Source organism: Poecilia latipinna, unplaced genomic scaffold (assembly GCF_001443285.1).
Source record: "Poecilia latipinna isolate Pla-1442-1.1 unplaced genomic scaffold, P_latipinna-1.0 Scaffold43, whole genome shotgun sequence".
NCBI lineage: Eukaryota > Metazoa > Chordata > Actinopteri > Cyprinodontiformes > Poeciliidae > Poecilia > Poecilia latipinna.
Genome location: NW_015112659.1, coordinates 29,487 through 50,056, shown reverse-complemented (window position 1 = coordinate 50,056; position 20,570 = coordinate 29,487). Strand labels below are relative to the sequence as shown.

At 40.0% G+C, this 20,570-nt stretch overlaps 1 protein-coding gene across 9 annotated transcripts in view; it reads right to left on the bottom strand.

The window, feature by feature from the left end:
• Positions 1-20,570, bottom strand: part of LOC106957419 (regulator of G-protein signaling 6-like) — a 43,438-nt gene that overhangs the window by 9,206 nt on the left and 13,662 nt on the right. For all 9 annotated transcript variants that reach the window (XM_015048799.1, XM_015048815.1, XM_015048774.1 and 6 more), the window contains exons 3-9: positions 6,361-6,460; positions 5,622-5,672; positions 5,437-5,543; positions 3,155-3,206; positions 2,622-2,686; positions 759-835; positions 179-260 (exon numbers count right to left, since the gene is read on the bottom strand). In XM_015048799.1, coding sequence (XP_014904285.1) covers positions 179-260; positions 759-835; positions 2,622-2,686; positions 3,155-3,206; positions 5,437-5,543; positions 5,622-5,672; positions 6,361-6,460 — 534 coding nt within the window. The remainder of the gene's footprint in view (positions 1-178; positions 261-758; positions 836-2,621; positions 2,687-3,154; positions 3,207-5,436; positions 5,544-5,621; positions 5,673-6,360; positions 6,461-20,570) is intronic.

Here is a 20,570-nt window from a genome sequence, read left to right as displayed (position 1 = left end):
GCAGGAAACATGACGGTTCGGGTCACTGTTCCATGAGCATGTGTTGTTTACAAAGACACTGGCGCTACGTCTGATTCTGATCTCTCTCCTTTTCATTTTTGACGTACTTTCTGCTTTGCTTCCTTTGTGTGCTCAGCGTCTCTGACATTTGTGTTGTTTTCCTTTCTCTTTAACTCACCACTGGTCGATGAACATCCCAGAACGCCCTCTCCTGGCTGTCGAGGATCTTCCTCTCTGCCTTGTCCTTCTTTCTGTCGATCCTGCATGCAGGTGAGACAGCCCACACATAGACCATATAGGACTGAAACACGAGATCAGACTGCATAAATCCAGACGTTTCCTCTCTCCTCACTGACAGCTGCAGTCTAAAGAGCAAAAACCTCAGGAGTATAGGTCTTGATCTATCTGCTCTGGAGAGACCTTCCCCTTACATCACAGACATTTACTGATAGGCCCCTGCTTCATATCGTCCTCCCGCGATACATGGCTTCCTGTATTGACTTCACTTCTGTCAAACAGCAGCCAGTGATTGACGTTGTGCATTTTTTTCCATTGTGTTTTCACTGACAACAGAGGAAAGAGTGTCCTAACTATCTGTCTGGGATTATTTTGCGCTTACACTTGCCGGCCACCAGAGAGCAGCCTCACAAAACAATCCAGACCATGTGACTGAATCCAGGAGAAATTGCTGTTATGTTTTTTGGAGAATAACACAAAGTGCTGTGTTGAAACGAAGCATGATTGACGTATGCACTCACTTGACTTGAGCCTCAGCTTGCATGAAGATGAATTCCCACTTTCTGGCGAAAGCCCTCTGCAGCCGAGCGAGGTTCTCCTGCAAGACGCAATTTGAATAATGCGTTTGGGGAGAATTTAAGATTTTTTTTTTTTTTTTACTGCCAAACCTTAAAATATTTAAATATTCTCTTGTGCAGTGCTTTGGAGAAGTATTAATTATTAATACCCCTTAAATCTTTCTACATTTTATCACATTTCAACTACAAGCATTAGTGTATTGTATTAAGATTTGGTGTCAGTGACCACTGAAAAGTCATGCATACATTTTCAATCAGCAGCTGTTAGTCAATTATTGATGTGGGTGTAAAACCATCTATTAATGCAAGAACTTTGTTGTATGTCTCTGCCAGATTTTCACATCTGAAGACTAAAATTATTCTTCATTCTTCTTTAGAACGTTGCTGGAGTTCAGTCCAGCAACATACGTTGACAATCGTATGAATTCTGTCTGACATTTTAGCATGTGAATATAGTTTGATCAACACCACAACATAAACCCTCTGCTGCAGCATTAAGTCTGCTGCAGCCTTTAACTGGTTTGGTTTTCTTTGAGGAGTATTCTTCTCCTTCCATCAGTGCTGGCCAGTTTCCCCACCCCTACAAAAGAAAACCATCCATTAGTATGAGACTGCAAAAACCAGTGTGACATTACGTGGTGTGTTCTTGGTGATGTTAAGGTTTTGTCTCCCTCACACAAAACAAAAAGCTCAGGTTTGCTTTTGTCTGACCAGAGCACTCTCCACTGTTCTGCTGTGTTGTGGCAAACTGCAAGCAGGACTTATTTAGCTCTCTTTCAACATTAGCCTTCTTCTGCAGCCTTCACAGGACAGCTGCATTGACAATGACATTAAAATACACTCAGGTGGATTTTAACAATCAAGAGACTAATGAAGGAAATAGATTGGTTCATTTAGGGGTATCAGAGTAAAGGCGAGTGAACACAAATCCACACCATTTGTTTCATACATTAGATGCAAAGCTTATTGAAAACAATTCTGATTCTCCTTTACAAATGTGCACCACTTGGTGTTTATTCTTCAAATGCGATCACTATAAAATGCGTTAAAGCTTGTAGCAAGAAAAGATCTGCAAAAGGTTCAGGGGGCATTGATATTTGTTCAGCTCTTCATAAGCAGCTCCACTGCACATGCAAGCAGATGTTGTTCCTTAGATGTGTTCTTTGGACAAGTTTCATTGCTGCATAGTGATGTCCAGTAACTGAAGCCGTTCAACTTCTGGACATCACCACTGGAAGCTTGAATGTAAGTTCAGATTCAATTTTACATTCTGCAGAAACACAAAAGATAGCTTTTAAATGTCAACAAACGTAATCACGTGTGCCCCTGTTAATGCGAAAAAAAAAAAAAAAAAAAAAAGCATCTGTCCAAGCTAAAGTAAGTGACCTCATTACAAAAAGGAAAACTCCGACCAGCAGGCATGTTAACAGTGAGAGCAACAATGCCTGGAGGCATAAAGTGACCTGAATAGAACAGGAAGGAAGTGTACTGGACAATAGTTGCAGAGTCATTTGGAAAATTAAAGTGCAAGTACATAGCTTACTCTGTGTAACAGCAAGAGATCAGCACTACGGTAACGTGCCTCCTGGGGGTCATATTGATCTGCTGATGCCAAATAGTCCTGCAGGTATTTTGGGGATCCGTTTCGTGGCCAGGAAATTACTGCCATCAAATGGATCTCCTGGAGCGCAACCATTCATAATGGCTTGATGCCATTTCCAAACCCCAGAAGACATGAGTAAAGATCTATCCTGTTTGCAATAAGCTTGCTGGTGGGTTTTTAAGCTAAAATAACATTGTACTTACTGCTTCGTAGTCTGCAAGCTCGAGTCTGGCTTTATTCTGCATGGTGCGCTTGCACAGGTAAATGGCTGGGGGCGGGGCCATAGGGGAGAGAGAGAAGGAATAATCACATTTTTAAAAAGGTCAAATGATTTTACAAGAAAGGTCAGTTGTCTCAAATCTATTTTTCTGAACCAATATCTCAGATGTTTATAGCAACACCAATGCTTATCTAATTTGAGCTGGAAGGCTATTACTTGTCTTATAAAATAAAATAAAAACAAGAGGGCTATCCATTGAGACAGAGATTTGGTCAAAGCAGTCAATGCATCTTGATTTGTTAGGCTAATCCTATCCCGTTGGGTTCTCTCTGGTGGATGTTCCTCAGGGCCAGATACATTACAAGGAAGAGCCCTGTGGATCAATACTCTGTGAGTGTCAACAGCAGCTCTACAGTGTGAGCTGTGTTTAAGCTCTGGAGAAAGAAACAGCTGAAGGCATCAGGGAAATCTTAGCAGGTTCTGAGAAGGAGGTGGAAATCGACAGCTTTTACTCACCATAGTCTGTGTTCTCGGGTTCCCAGCAGTTTGAAGGCCAGAAGTATGGAGACTGAGAATACACAGAATTTTATTTTATTTTTTTTTAAATGGCTCGTTTTCTATTTTACAACCTAAAGAAAGTCTCTGTCCATTCCTTTCACCACTTTCAGAACAGTTCTAGTCAGAACTGTGAACACACTCATCTACGAATGACAGACTAATTTAGACTTTCAATGATACATTTGAAATCCCACTTTACCAATATGCAACCTCCAGCAGTGTTTTAGACAAGAATTGGGTACACAAGTTTAAATTTTAATTCTGCCGTGATTCTTGGTAACCTGGATTTATGCTTTGATTATGCGGTTTTGTTACTGTTGGCGTTTCATATTGGATCAATTTTTGAGATGCTTGTACTCTTGTTTTTCATTTTTTCATATTTTTAGATTTTAGATTTAGATAGACTATTTGCAGTTCAGTATTCACACATTCACCAATTTACAGTAACTACAAATTGCCTGAGGAAAATTGGCCTAGTAGCAGTATTTAGTCTACAATATTGGGGGGGAAATGTAGCTTGGAAAGCTGAAATATCAATGCTACTGGACATGCTACTGACTGCCGTCTGCAAAGCTATCAATCCGCAAATATTTTGAAGAAATCTCAAGTATTTGTGGATTATAGATATTGGGCTCCCCTGTATTATGATTATCTGTCTTCCTGGTTAAGTTACTGTGTGGTCTGTAAGCTCGTGGTTCTCAGGTTTTTCTCAATTTCTTCTGTCTTTTGGATTTTCATGGACTTTCTTATTCATTAAATTATTCTGTATTTTAGTATTCTCGCTGGATATTTGACCGTTCTTCCCATCCGAAATGGTAGAGTCAATTAAAAAGTACCATTTTCTTGGAAGGTGACACTTTTCAAAAGTAGTAGTTGAGGTTCTGACCATTCTAGAGTCTCTGTGTTAGATAATTTCCCCCATGTCAGTATAAAAATATTTGTGAACTTTGTTTGACAGCTGCTTCTTTACCAAGAACTAAAGCAGTTTGAATATGTATCCAAATATCCAGTCATAATTATGCCATAATTTCATTGCTGTCTCCAATAAGCATGTGGTTTCTCTGAAACATGGAAAACAGATATTTACTCAAATATTGTTGTTTGTATGAATATATCTGAGCCTGTGTGTATCTGTGTGCATTTCAGAAGAAAATATACTACACTTCAAAAATATCCACACATGTATTGTTTTGTTCAAATGTATTGATAAAGGTAAAAAAGAAAAAAAAAACAGTTATGCACATCTCTTGTATGTAGATGTATGACCATCAATGTACATTCCCTCACCTTTATTGTGATCAAAATGTAAACAAGTTATTTGTTCAAACACAATCTTTGAAATACCTTTAGCTACTATAGATAACCATGAAGCATTGGAGACTTTTTTCTCTCTATTCTAGCTGAAATTACAGATTCAGAATTCCTTCCTGAGTGCATTCATAATTGATGACTTCAATTTGTCATGCATTCTTAATAGTAGGACAGAATTAGAACCACATATTTCATTTGCACTATTTGTCATGACGGTAATTAGCATGAGGAGAAAGACCGATGCTGATAAATGCACCTGTGTGAGGCATAATAACTTGCTCTCGTTCAGAACTGTCAGCTCAGAATAAAACAGGCCAGCCTGTAACACAATGCACAAAAGTGTGACAAACATTGGAGGACAGCTGCCATTAAATCTGGGTGCTCTACCAGTTTAGTGTCTATTTTAAGGCTGTCACAGTCTCTTGCAGTGCTGCTATGCAGATTTTCCAGCATGTTACAGTGGATTCTTCTCAGGGTTTCTGGTTAGTGGGCCTGTTGCATCACCATCAGAGGGAATATTTTTAGCCCCAGCTGAATGAGCAAGCGTTGCCCTCCCTGCACAGATATAATAACGGCTTTTAATTTTGGCCAATACGAGCAAAGATAAATGCTCCTCTTCCCTTCTTGGGGCTTCCCAGTCAAGGATTGCACTGGGTAAGATGGAGAAAAAAAAAAACACCTTCCTGACAAGCTCAACTGCTGGCCCACAGGCTCTGTCCTGCTGCCTCCTCTTACTCTGATGCACCATGCAGCAGGGGTGCACTGTATAGTATCGACCTTGGTGGAATGAGTAATAGGCTTAGGAAGGATTGCTCTCATTAGCATCACGCAGTAAACACATCCCTCTGATAAGCAACTATCATCTTATTATTCTATACTCAAAGGCCTCGCAAAGCCCCAGGACGGCCCCGCGGCGGACGTCTCTGTACCTGAAAGCGGTAGTGGGTCCCGTCATCCTTTAAGGTCAGGACGTGGTCAGAGATGGGGAAGATGTAGCCGTGGGCCGCGATCAGACTGCCGAGGTGGATGGCTTCAGCTGGAGAGCGGGAAAGCACATGAAATTGTCTTCCATCTCTCTGCGTTTTCATTACTCAACATCTCTCAGCAGGCCTACCTGGATCCTCAATGGAGAGGTTTTTCATCAGCCACTGAACAATGTCTGCCCCTGTTTCCCAGAGAACAGCAACGGTCAGAAAGGGTGTCGCAATTACAAATACACAACAGTTCAGACAAAAGCTGCCTCTCTTCAAAGCTGTCAAAGTTGGGTAGGTGTCTAAATATAGCGCGTTGTTGGCAGGTTTGCGCTGCTTTCGCTGCTCCTGGACAGCAAAACATTCGGCCCCCCTGTTGGCGCTTTGCAGAAGCTGCTGGAAAGCCCTGGAGGAAACCATGTGAAGGACTGACTCAGACGCAGCCTCACAGAGAGACAGAGCAACCTCCACGTCCTATTCTTGTGACTCACTATTACACAGAAGCACAAACATAAAGGAATACCAGCACCTACACAAACAGGCATGCAGACAGAGGGGAGAAGGTGCTTTACCGAACTGGTGGCAACAACGGGATGAAACTGCCCTGCAAAGACATGCTTCTGTAGAAGTAGCATGGAAAATGAGCACAGAAGGTCATACATGTATAATTTATTGTGACTCATATGTTTTGCATAAAGAATGCAAGGATGGAAAACACACAACACCAAGGACAAAGTTATGAATGCATCAGGTGAGATAAGCCCTTAGTAAGGAAGAAGCAGCTTATAGGGTGCAACATTTCTCAATGTTAAAGCATGATTCAAACACACACACACACACACACAGTGTATGCTCATTTATGGTTTTCACACAAATACGAACCTGATACCACACTCGGGATCTTTGAGAGGAAGCTTTTAACGGTCCGGATGGCAACTCCTCCTGCTTTCTCATCTTGTATCCGCGTAACGATGTCTTCCATCTGTGGAGCAGAAAGACACAGATGAGAGTATAAAATGCTGTATAAAACTGCATTTTATACAGCAGTGTATAAAATGTCGTTGCATTTTATACACTGCTGGTCGAAAGGTTTTCAACACAACAACTTACTCCGGTTTTTAAATGAAAAGTCAAGCAGTTCGAGTTCAGGGAATAGCTTGAAGTGGTACAAAAGTAATGGGTGAACAGCAAGGTGTTGAAATAAGGAAGCAAAGCTGAAAAATAACATATGTTTCATGATGTAAAAAAAAAAAAAAAGGTCTTCTAGCAACTTGAACCTCAGACTGAAATCGCATTGATTGTCTGGCACAATTTTTTGTTCAACCTGACTTAGCTGGAAATCACATATATTGTGAAGTATTGTGTAAGTTGTTGCTGCATCTGCAGTGATGGTGCTGTACCAATTTGTTGTGGTGAGAGCTGAGATAAACTGAGAAGCTCTTGATTTGTCTGTCAACTGTGTTCCTACCCTTATCTACAACCAAAAGAAATAGATTGTGGATACAAGCAGCTGAAATGAGTTTGGACGGATGGACTTTAAGAGTTTTAAGTTGAAGCAAGTAATGTAAAATGCCGTGCCGCATTCTCCAGCTGACACGTCATATCCAATTCCACACTTGTGAAGAGGCTTGGAGCTGAACAGTTTAATTTAAACATTTCTCTTTCTGATAATAACATGAAGTGACACCCATAGGATCTTCCACTCTGTAAAGCGCAAAACCTCAAAGATTTGGGTCAAGGGTTCAGTGAAACTTAATCCTGGGTTTGTGTGGCCGTGGCCGCATATTTATGGCGATTTATTTAGCTACAACTAGGGGTTAGAAGTTTTCCACAGCCGAAAAAGCTGTCAGTATTAATCCCAGAGGCAAAGATAAACATCACACCTCCGACCGAGCCAGGGCCTCAAACACATCACACATTAGCTGCCTAAAATTAGGCGCATCCCTACACAGCTCGCCATGCGGCCACCACACAGCACAGATCTCACAGTAAGCAAGCAAACATTCAGTCTTTCAAGGGCAAACATGATGCATCCTTATAAGGATTCATAATTTATCATTATTATATTTATGTTTAAATGTCAAATCTTAAATGATTTATGAGATGGCCTGGTAGAGCCTGACTAGACCCAATTAAAAATCCCATCAATATTTACACGTAGGTGTGTAACCACAGTCAGCTTAATGTGGTACTTTCCATTAAGGTAGTTGGATTGGCAAACAAATGCTTTAAGCCTCACTCAAATGTCTGTTCAGCGAGTGAACACAGTCAGATACACACATACACACACGTGGCTGCTGCAGTTTGTGTGAGTCAGTTAGCAAGCAACTCTTGGGATAAATGCTGTGAGAATTTTAAGACAGCCGTTTACAGATTTCTTTTTACGTTCCTTAATATCACACCACAAGGCGGATGCCAAGTCACAAAGTCCCGCTGAGCTCTGCAGTTACTGCCATTTCTGTGCACTTCTAGCCACTTGCACCACAGTTCATTCATCATTTAAGAAAGCATATCTGTAAGTGAATGCTTTTTACTTACACAGGGAGGCTGGCTTGATAATATAAAGTTAAGCGGCTTCCAGGAGCAGACCTATATATACATGCAGTATTTCCTGTGTTTGCCTCGTCAGCCCATCTAAATGCCACCTCCAATTTTGCCTGCACTGATACCTCAAAATACATTTTGTGGAAGTATCTTAATAAAATTTGGTAGAGACATTTATGACCATGAGAACATAAAATAAAAACCATAACTACTTTTCTACTTGGTCCAATTTGCCTACAAGTCCAATTTAGCACACAATTTAGTAATTTCAGCCAAATAACAGGTGTTAATTAATGGTTGCTATTTAGCAATATTTTGCAGATCTTTTGACCACTATTATGATCCAATGACACCCTAAAAATTAGCTTCAATATATCATTTTACTCAACACTTCTTATGCCCTATCAAGGTTATATATATATATATATATATATATATATATATATATATATATATATATATATATATATATATATATATAAAAAAATATATATATATATATATATATATATATATATTTTTTTTTTATTTTTTTATTTAATTATTTTTTTACGCACTATCAAGACTATATAAAAACCATGCAAATTGTTTTTATCACAGCTGCTTAGTGCAAATTTATCACAGCAATTAGCAATTTCAATAGCAGCATATGAGTATTTTTTTTTCCCATTAGAAAGTATATATTTAAATCAGCATTTTGACCTTGGCTATTATTTTATCATCCGATTGATTGCTCCGTCAGAAATAAGCTTTGTTACACTGCTGTGCTATACAACATGAAGCATTGTGGCACATCAGTCTTTTTATTGAAGATCAGATGCAAAACAATCTAATGAGAAGTAAAGAAATTAGCTTTGAAATTTGAAGTAGCTTTGATCCAGCTCTAAAGAATAAATCAAATCCGCCTTTTAACTAGAATTAAAAAAAGGCAAAGATCTTCTTGTTCTCATGTTAAAACAAAGGCCAAAATATTGGTCTTCCTATAGAGTGACAACAGAGGAGAAGCACAGCTATAGAAAATGTAGTCCACTTAATGGTATCACAGGTTTGTGTCAAGGGTTTCTGAAGGCTGATCCGTGCAGCTTGCATAATAAAAGCACTTTAGTCTGTGCTCTTTTTTGCTTATCAGAAAAAAAAACAAAAAACAGTTTGCCTAAACCCTATGTATGTACATTTGTAGCACACATAAATTTGTATCCCTTTGGACACTCTAGCTTTAAAGGAGACCTATAATGTTTTCAGAAAGCACAGGCATAAGTAAGCTACATATGTATTCATCTTTATAAATTAGGGAAGTAGTTCTTGCAATGGATAGTGAAGGCAATGCTTAAAAAAAGAAAAGAAAAAAAAGTGCAACCTACCAAAGGAGCTGCTGGTCTTTTTTCTACACTGCCTTACTTAATCTATCCGGTGTTCATCCAACACTGTGTGGTTTGGCTCCTCCACAAAACAGGACATAAAGTCAGACAGCAATGAACAATTATGTCTGCAGAGCAGATCATCAGGACTGACCTTCACTCCATACAGGACTTGTACAGGACTAGGGTCAGGAAAAGGGCAGCTAACAGCTCCGCAGACCCAACACATCCAATCCACAATGTGTTTAGACTTTTACCGTCAGATCGATGACACAGAGCGCTATTCTCGAAAAACAGCCGCCACAGAGACAGTTTCTTTCCCCAGAAAGGGCTGTACAGGGCTGTACAAAATATTAATACCAATGAATGGGTTAAAGAAGTAATGTGGGATTTTTTTTTTGTCTCCTGAATAAATGCACTCGATTTAAATGTTCCAATTGCCTAACTATCATACAGCAATAAAAGATTAAATGTATTCTACATTAGTAGGGCCTTTTATACATCTTTACCAGGGGAGGCGGTATGTGTGAAGAGTAAGCAGTTCATGAATGTTTGGGGCATGCAGTCTAACTTGTTTCTCAAAAATTATCACCAGCTCAAGATAACTCCACATCAGACTTTTACCAACTCTCTGTTGCATGCTTCTATATTTAGAATTAAATTAATTGGAGAAATAACCTAAAAATGACTTACAATCTCTTCCAGAATCAACCTTAAACAGGGCACAGCAGGAACAGAAATAGCAATCAAGTAAATGTGACACGTTAAATCCTGGTGGGCAAGATATGAGTGTAAAAGCACCTACTAAAATTAAAACACTGTGCTAGTTCCCCCCCCCCCCCCCAAAAAAAAAAAAAATGAAATGGAGTTGTTAAAAAATGAGACCGAAGATGGATCCATCAGTAACAGTACCATCAATGATTCAGGAGACTCAGGCTGGATGTCACTGCTGATTTTTGGAGCTATAGAGAAAATGAAAAATGTCCAGGTAATGGTTGAAACAAAGGAAGATATCCATCCTGGAGATGAGTATGCCTTGTCAGGGAGCGCCTGGTGAAAATGAAGAACTCAGTATAGATTGTCTCAAATCAGCTCTTTTAGGTTTTATAGACGAAACCCATAAAACTGTTCATGTATTTAGAACAGCTGAGAATTTGTGGCCATGTTAGGAGCTGTAATTGAAGCAAAAAATAGTTTTATGAAGTATTTTTTCACACTGGCAGAACACAAATGAACACCACACTTAGACTTTTATTTGCAAGAAATTTTGAAAACATGTGTTTTATTTTCACACTTTTGTTCTATTTTTTGATGGTCTGTCAGTAGTTGAACTGACAGACTGAGGTAGTTGAAATACCCTGAAGTTTGTGGCTGTATCATGAAGAAATGTGGAAACATTTATGAATATATTTGTATAGGCACTGTATGGACATTCTTACATGATTTCACTTAAAAAGGACACACATCTGAAGAGGACTTGAGTGCATAACTTTTTTGTCAGGTTCTTGTCTGAGGTCACACAGCCACACCTGTCTCAACAGCAACGTGCCCGCGCAAGTTTTTATGCAGGTTCATGCAAAAGCATAAAATACTTTTATCTGTTTTCCAACATTAATATCTGTGTTTTTGCAAGAATGCAGAAGCAACAAGGCTCGCCGAAAGGAGCCGCCATCTGCTCCAGCTGCTCCGAGGTGTTCTGCCGACGGTGAGATTGACTCGGCGGCGCCTCAAATCCCTGATTGTGTTAAAATGTTTATGGCTTATAATTCTAGCGAAACTGCTGCTCAGTAACTGCATCGTTGCCAGTTGCCTCACGGTGTGCCAGTTGTTCTTGCTTTGCATTGGGCAACTTACTGTGTGAGCTAGTTTAATACAACATGTCTTAATTGGATTGCAGTCTAAGCTGTTTCTATGGTTTGGTTTCAAGTAGTTTGTATCTTAAAGACATCAGTTAAAACTTAATACAAGTTTTACATACAGGTGAACAAAATCCACTAATTATATTGTTTTATTAGGATTAGGTTAAGTATAACAACATTTTTATACTTGCACAGATCATTCATTTTGTTGCATAAAATTTGATTGTTTTTGCTACTTGGAGTGTGACGTTTCGCCTCGTAACTTCTCTAAAGTACACAGCCTGTCACACAATCCTCCCCTCAATGCCACTTTGACCTCTGCACCATGCTGACTGCATAATAAAGTGAGTTCCAGCTGGTATGTGAAGCCTTAGGGGACTGAGGTGAGAATAAAGCCTGCAGGAGAGAGAACACACCCCTCCTATTCTTTTCATTTCTCCTCTGTACTACCGACACCAAACGACTCCGGAACAAGCCGAGTCATGACGAGGGAGCTGGGAGAGCTTCCCTGCTGGATCTGACACACTGACGAGAGCCAGTGACAGCTGCTCGCAGAGCTGCACACAGACTGGAAAAGCCAAGCTCAATAAGTGTGATGGTTGGAAACTCGGACTGCTTGGAGACGTGTGAATGAATCACATTTGCATAAACTCCCTCGCACACTGACACATATTCATGCACAGTCATGTGTGCAGAATTCGAAAATGAACCAAAACATAAACAGTTTTTTTTATATTTCTTCATTTATTTATTTATTTATTTTTTGTGGCTGTGTAAATGTGCAAATTGCTATCTTCCACAGAAATGTCCTACAGGGAAAAGCTTTTCCTTTCACACAACAAACTGTTTTCCCTTCAGGTCCTGTGGCTGAAATAAAAAAAAGAAAGAAAAAAAAACACATTTTTTTTCCTTAGTGAAGTTATTTCCCCCCTGTCAGGATCTTTTATATATCAAGTGTTTTGTAAAAGTATCCAAAAGTGTGGTGTGAGTTGGTGCTGAACATTCCTGAGTCAACACTGCGACGAATCACTTTTCACTGCAATTCCATCTTGGGGTGAGATTCTGTTAGCTTTGCAAGTGAAGATGGAATCATAACCAGTCTTTCTTTTAGCTCAAGGGGAAAACAGTCAAACTCTATGGAGAACATTTGAGATAAACAGTTTTCAAGTCTTGCTAAAAATGACAACGTGGATTTAGGTTTGGACTTTGAATGGGCCATTTCATCGTGTGTATTGGCTTTGAACTTTAGAAGTTGTCATCCTGCATTGCCCTGTATTTAGTTCCATCACTTCCCGTCAACTTTGGCCAGCTTTCTTGCCGATGCTGAAAACTAAGTAGCAGCACCCACGATTCTGTCACCACAATGTGCATGTAGGGCAAAAACTTTAAATTTGATCTCGTCTAACCAGATGACGTTCTTCAACATCATTCCTGTGTCCCCTGGAAAGCATAAAGCTTGTCATTGCTTTCTTTCAACTACAGCTTTCTTTTTGCATCTCTTCCTTAAACAACTCGACAAAACATCTGCAGCTCCTATGGGCCTCCTGACTGCTTCTCTAGCTAATGATCTCCTTGTCTGACCTGTCTGCCGTGTTCCTTGATCTTGAAGGGGCTTTTAGTTTTCTAATGTTCTCTAACACACCTCTGAAGACTTCGCAGAACAGTCTAATTTATTTAATTGCACTTTATTTACTTCTTTTGTGATTTCTAAATGGAATTTCTTTTCATGTTAAAACGGGGCCACACATTTTAGATTACTTTTCATAAAGTTGGTGTATCACAAAAAGCCCAATTATTAAATTACAAAGCATGCAAAAAAATATAAGGGCACTGTTATCTCAGTAATCAGGGCAGTGATGTGTTGGAAATGCATTAAAGATTAGAGTTTAAAAATCTGAACCGCAGCATGTGTTGTTGAACATCCTTATCTGATCCTCTGAAGCATGCAAGCATGTAAAATATTCATGACTGATGGAAATCTAGTCCCTTCGTTCCAGTCAGGTGTTGACAGGTTGATTCATGTGTAATTAAATTACACAGCATGCATTAGCAGTCTTTACCTGTAGCGTCCACAGCAGAACAGCGTCCTAGCAGAAGTTGCAGGAGTGCATTGAGTCCACATTTAGAAACAGTTTGATTGCCAGCGCTCCTGGATGCTAACAGCATCCTTCTGAACCAGAAGGATTCTTCTGTGATACTTAACCTTCAGCTATGTTGGAAGCAATCAGACCCGAGTATGAATAAGGATGCTCCCTCTTGTCAGATGAGAATTCGTCAAGATAACATTTTTAAATTGCGCGTATGCCAGATCGGATTATCTTTCTAAAAACGCGAGTGGCATGAAAATCAGAGCAATTAAAAGTTTAGCCTCTCTAATAGGCCTGCTGGTTGAGCTTTCATCCTTTCTTTTTATAAGCTGGCAAATTTGGAACCTTATTTTATGCTTTGCTGTGGCAAAATGAGATGAAAGTCAGGGGTTTGACGTTGGCAAAAGTTCTTGCGATGAACACTAAAACGGAAAACAGAGCCAGGCGGAGCTCAGGCTGTGCTGAGGAGAGTGTAAGCCTGCCCACAAACCACAGTGACTCATCGGGTCACCTTTTGTTGATGAGACTCAAGGAGGACAGAAAAAGACCCCTCTCCTCTTGTAAACGTCTGTTGTTAGATACTCCATGGGTTGCTAAGGGCTTGAGTGAGGGGAGAAAATCGGAGTCTGCCGTTCCTCTTTAAAACAGATGGAGTGCCCCGCTCAGACACAGAGGCTGCTTTAAAAAAAAAGAAAAAAATGAAGGGCACAAACTGCCTCAGACTGGACTGGCTGCTTTTAGAGGCGGGTTTGTACCCTGCTGTGTATAAATCTTTGGGTTTTGTGAGTTTTTGTTTCCTTCTAAAACAAGCTGAGGGACATTTACGACATGCACTGCAACAGTCCATGAAATGTCACTTTCTTCATTACCTGCAGTTTCTTTCTCTGTGAGAGATCACTTGCTAGCAGAAATTTACATGCAGAGAGGCACAACCGCTCACACCACCTGCATTTTAAGTGCCTACAGGGCTCGGCTTGAGCTCGGACCCCATTAAGGATCAGTGTCTTCAAAAGTACTGATCTTTTATTTTTAAAAGAGGCTCAGTGGAGAGCAAATTGCATGCAGAGCAAGGAAAATGACAGGTGGGAAGGTAAAACAAAAAAGGCTGCAGAGAAGCCATAAAATGGCTTTCTTTGGCAGGGAAATTTAAGGTGGGAAAAACAATGTCTCAAGTTTCAGAGGAGATTTTGAGGAAAAGTCTCATGAGCCGAGAAAACGTGCTAAAGGCTGTGAAAGACTTGAGAGTAAGAGAGTAAGAGTAACAATGAAGTTTATTGAAATTTGTAGCTGTTGAGAACTTCTTGAAAAGTTCATGGAGGATGAATAGCTGGAGATGCGTGTTCAGTTTCAGGCTTTCATGTCTCCACCTGCAGTCCTTTTCTCTCTCGTCCTCAGAGGAACTCGCGTCCTCTGCCAAACTGCTGGTGACATGGGCATATTTCTATGGCTGCTAATGCAAATTCAATTTCTCCAACCTTCTGGTCAATATATCTTCACCTTGACTTTTTATCTAGGGCACAGCACAACCTAACATGAACTAATGCTTGCAGGAAATTGGTTTGAGGTGCTGAAACCTCAGGACCATCTGTCTAGCTTTGATGCAGGCATCGTCCCCTGACAGCGCTCCTGCTGGCCCCCTTTCCTCCAGGCCTGGTGGTAATTGGGTTGCAGCGAGGGAGGAAAGTGGATGAGTCGTCGAGCCTGGGTTTGTCTCGTCCCTCGTCGGACTCACAAGTCTGCTCTTGATGTCTGAGGCTCTTGAGACGAACTCCCCTGCAGAAGAGTCAACTTGTGGGTGAGGATGGGAATACTGAAGGTGCCTATAGGACTGAAATAGGCATACAACTTAACAACTGGCTCATTTTAAGTTTCCCACAAACAGAATTTGTGTTTTAGTGACAGACTAAGAGTAGTAAATAACTGAGGTGGAAAGAAGGAAATATATTGTTTTCAGCTTCTTTTGGTTATTTGTGGAAAAAAAGTAAATAAATCAGATAAATTAATGTCTGTTTGTACTCAGGCTCCCTGAATCAACACTTTATAGAACCACATGTTGCTGCAATTGCAGCTGCTTCTGCACATTTTTTTTTTTTCCAAACTGAAATAATTTCAATGAAGTCAGAGATAATGAGGAGTATTTATAGATTTGCTATTGGATTTAGGGACTGGACTTTAACTGGGCCATTCTAACACATCATCACATTGATCTAAATAATTATTTTATAGTAACGCTTGCTATTAGGGTTCCTCTGCTGAAAGAAGATGAACTCAGTTTTGGTCTTATGTGAGCAGAGCTCCTCCTTCCACATGTTGTTTTGTGGTGAGTAGTTAAAAGGACTTACGTCTTTCTTTCAACAATTGTTTTCTCTTTCCTTCTCTTCCACTAAGGCTACAACTGATGTGTGTGACTAATAGTTGTCCCAGATTCTCCCATCTGAGTTGTGGATCTCTGCAGCTCCTCCAGAGTTACCATAGACGTCTTTTGTGATTGTGTGTGTCAGTGTGGGTGGATATTAATCTCTTTCCATTTTTGGGGGTTACATAGCAGAACTGTTGCTATGAGATGTTCAAAGCTTTGAAAATCGTTTTGCAAACCAAAACAGTAAACTATAATTCTCCCTCCACTTTATAATCATGTGCTGGTTTGAATTGGTGCAATTCATAAAACACTATTGAGATGCATTAAAAACAGAATATGAAAAATGTCACGTTGTATGAATAGTTTTGTAAAGCCACTGTGTCTGTCTGTCATTGCAATATCCACTTTAGCCTCTGTAGTTCATCAGTAGTGTGTGCATGTGTGTATAATAGCATGTAACAGCACTTTGCAGCCAAATGATGTGTCACATCTTAATCAGCTTAACCACGTTTTGACCTAAATGTTATTTTTCTTCTTTTTTTCTTTTTTTTAAATCATGTGATGAATTCATAACACCATCTGTTCCTTATTCCTTCTCCCTGGCGACAGACTTTATGTTTCAACCTGACAAACATTTTAGACCTCAGCCCTAAATGATCCTGTTTCTCCTCAGCTCGGCTGCTTTTGCACTTCAATACTCACAAGGAATCAGTGTGTGTGAGAGAGGCCCTTGACCTTTAAATATGCATGGATTTTCTGCCATGGCTGCCGGTGTAGAAGAGGATTTTTACGGCTCCGCTGTGTGTCATTAGGCTCCACCCGTCCTCGCTTTTTCTGCACTGCTGTACAGCTGGCACCCACGCACACAGGTGTTACTGCAAGACCTGATATCCCCATTACCTGCGCTGGATCTGAGCTACGCAGCACAAAGGAGATCCACGCAGACCCTTTCATACTCTCGTAAAATCAAGAAATCTGCATTTTGACTAGCAGGATGTTTTTGCTAAGAGCGGCCCTTCAGTTCTTATGATGAGCTATGAAGACATCTCTGCCTCTTACTGGATGACAGATTAGCAATGCTGGCAATAAACCCTTGTTATTCCCAACTCATATGTGCAGGTAATAAAATTTGGCCAGCTGGGCTCACATATGGAGGTGAAATCTCATCTCTTGGTGCCACGGGGCGGCAGGCAGTGCTGCACACTTGTAATATGCTTTGCTGCACTCAGTCCCGGAGGCGACGACTCCTCTTCCCGACAGAGACCTGCAGAAGAGATGTTTGCATCCCTGGCTTTTGTCTTGCTGTCGTCTCTCCCCTCACACAGCTCTATTATGGGGCAAGCAAATGAGCCATGACATGTTCGGTGGGAAGCTATGACAATTGTAGCACAGGTAGGAAAAAAATGTGCTTCATGGAGGTTTTTAAAACGGCCAATTGGGCTCACTGCCCAGGGTGACATGGGCTGGGGCGCATCCAGCACTGATAAAATGTTGCACTTCCTTTGCTTATTTATATGTTTAGTCAGTTGTGTTGGTGCCTGATTTGTATGCTAATTGGAAGGGTTATTAAAAATTTAATCTAAAATGCTTAAACTGATCAAACCTATACTGGATACTTATACACTAAACAGAGATTATTTAAAACATGGTCTCATTTATGTCACCTTTATTCTATTTGTGAAAATGAAAAAAAAAAAAAAAAAAAGCTTTTCCCACCCTAGATTGAGCAATCTAGATTGTCAATCTACATCTAGGTTGATGCTTCTGTGTAAAAACAAGAAGCGTCAAACTTGGCCTAAATTATTTTTTCTTTATGTTGACAATTCTCTTTGAAGTCCTACTTCAAAAGAACTGTGTAGTTTAGTTTTTAATGATTAAAACATCAGGTGTAATCTGAAAAGTTTTTTGCAGCGTTGGATTCTCTGGGAGAGTGTATCTGCGTGTATCTGCGTGTATCTGTGTGTATCTGTGTGAGATGCTCGTCCATGACACAATTTATGCAAGAACCATCACTTGCTATGTTGCATCACTGGCAAAAAGACATATTGATGCCGAATGGTGGTATTACTGATAATCTATAGAGGTCCAGCCGACCACCTTGTGCGGAAATCTAATGCAATGCCAGGAGGCAACTGAATGTGCTCATAAATCTTGAAGTGCTTCACCTAAGGGAACCAAAAATGAACCATTCATTACGTCCGCAGAGCTAGAATTTGCAGTCTAACCGTCTCACAGCTTTAAATTATTGAAAAAGACTTTCTAGAGAAAGGAACCGGCCATGCTTTGTGGTCTAATATCCTTTCAATATATTTTAAAATTAAGTGTCTTTTACTGTCTCCCACCCAGCCACAAGCTATCTGCCTGTGACAGCAGGCTGTAATTTTAGCAGTGGCTTGCAAGGCCAATTTGCTCAGCCACACCTGATTTACAAGGACACATTAGTTGTTTTATCATTTTCTCCCCAAACATGGCGGCTTCTTCTCTTGGAAGAGCTCACAAATATTTTTTCAGATGACATAGAGAGGGAAGACAGACAGAGAGTTGGTAAAATGAGCTTATGTCATCTTTGCAATGCAAAGCTCGCTGAAATGTTATTCAGTACAAAATAATCAGAGTCTAAAAAGCTAATTACAAGAAGTGTTTGCTCATAACCTGGAGCCTTAGTCGCAGTCTGTAAAAAAGGCCAAAGCCTGTCGCATGCAAACGAACATGGCAACAGTTCAATTCATAAAAAGGTTTCTGAGCAAAAGTTCAACGGCATGTATGAAAGCTTTTATGCCATCTTGTATGCTACTAGGGAAGTTATAGTGTAGCTGTAAGATAGAAGTTGAGGCATTGTGTTGTCTATTGTAAAAATATGAGTTACATGATATATGAGGAAAAAAGATTTCATTGCATTATTATTCTTAAGCAACGCTATGACAACGTCAATTGTGAATAACAAACGCGTTCCTTCCAAAATCCCAAAAGGTCAGGTTACTATATTTAGATCCCTTAGGTCTAAATATAGTATAGATTTATTTTGGAGTGGTTCAAAACAAACATATCCATTCTCACACTCTGCAAAAATGTTAAAAAATCAACATAAACCAGAACCATTCACACATAATAGAGCTCAAAGTGCTTGAACCTCCACAAAACAAATCACAGCACAGAAGATGAGAAAAAAAAAATACGAATTAAATCTGCTATTCTCATGTTCCCATCATTAAAATCTTCGCCACTATCTTCTATATCAGGTGTGAAACACGTGACACTTAAAACAAAACAGTGCGCTAAATATTGAAATTCTGAGCAGGCATATTTCATGGCATTGCAACGAATATTGTAATTATTGTGTTACTCTGGCGGAGAAATGTTTGCAATTCTATGCGTCTAGCGAGAAATTGCTGACTGCTGGCCTGTTTCCTTAAGTCATTATATATGATTTTCAGGCGCAGCCGTCCTCCGTGGTAAACTGTTAAATCTCACAAGTCATTTGCAGCACATAAGACATTAAGCCTATTGGATAATCGCCTGCTGGGTGGTTGTTGTGTATATCTACCCTGCATGTCAGTGATGACAGTCTGTTTTATGGTCAGGAAACACTTAAAATACTACAGCGTGGCTTCTTCTGTGAAAGCCCTTTAATGGAGCTCGTCTGTGTAATGGATGACATGTAATGAGTTATACTCTCAGGAGAACATTAAGGCCACATCAAACCCAACAGCTGCTGACCATTGCTTCATTCTCCGAAGTGTTCAGCACGTGCTCACTGTGGAAAACAAATCCCGTAATCATAAATTTTTATTTGCGCCTTTCTGACTTGCGCAGCCACAAAAGTGTGGGAGGAACCCCCTTCAGATCCTCTCGAGGTGCCGCCCAAAAAGCATTGTTATTAGCCACCCGCGCCTCTCTGGATCAGCTTCAGTTCTTATAATTATTACAAGCTTAAAAGCATTTGGTGCTCCCTTCCTACTTTCTTTGCTGCTAATGAAGACCAATTTCTAACTGAAGCAAAAGGCGGTGGTGTCAAATGAAAGCCTGGATGTATTGGAGTGTCTAAATGAATTAAGCTCAAGTTGCATGACACTTCTAAGTAGCTGTTTGTACAGGAGGGTGGGATTATTATTAGCTTCACACAGTGTTAATGGTAGGGAGCTTCTGTCTTTATGTACAGTGCCTTGCAAAAAACAAAAAAAAAAACAAAAAGTCTTTAAACTGTTTCACATTTTGTCACCCACAAATGTAAGGGCATTGAGTTTAGATTTTTTGTGATTTTTGTTTTTCTGCATATGGGAATCTGAAAAGTGTGGAAAGCAAACTTCTGATATCCCCGAATGAAATCCAGTGCAACCAGTGATATTCATAAGTCACATGAATAGAGTCGACCTGTGCATAATTTAATCTCAGAACAAATACAGCATGACTACATTCATGAACAACAGCATGAAAACCAAGCAACACGACCGACAGGATGCAGACATAGAAAAGTTAAATGCTGAGTTTGTTGGAACACAACTGATCAGTGTCAGGTCTTGTAAGAGGAGCATCAGCTAGAGAAGCAGCCAAGAGAGTCATGAGCCATGTTTTTACTGATCTTACTCTGCACAAATTTCAATTACAAAAATAAATTTGCTTAATGGACACGAAAAAATGTTTTTCAATAAAGTTTTTGCACTATGATTGGGATGGTTTTCAGCTGTATCAAAAATAGTGTATTTAGCAAGACTGCACACGCCTAACATGTTCAACAACCGAACGTTACTACAGGTTGAAGTGTCGAAGAAGACGACCGGAAACGGTAGGAGGACGATGGCGCGGCATGTTTTTTTTTAATGACTTATTGCGAGAACAAACTTATGTGTGACTTTAGTTGCATTACTTATTTAATGAAAACGCAGCA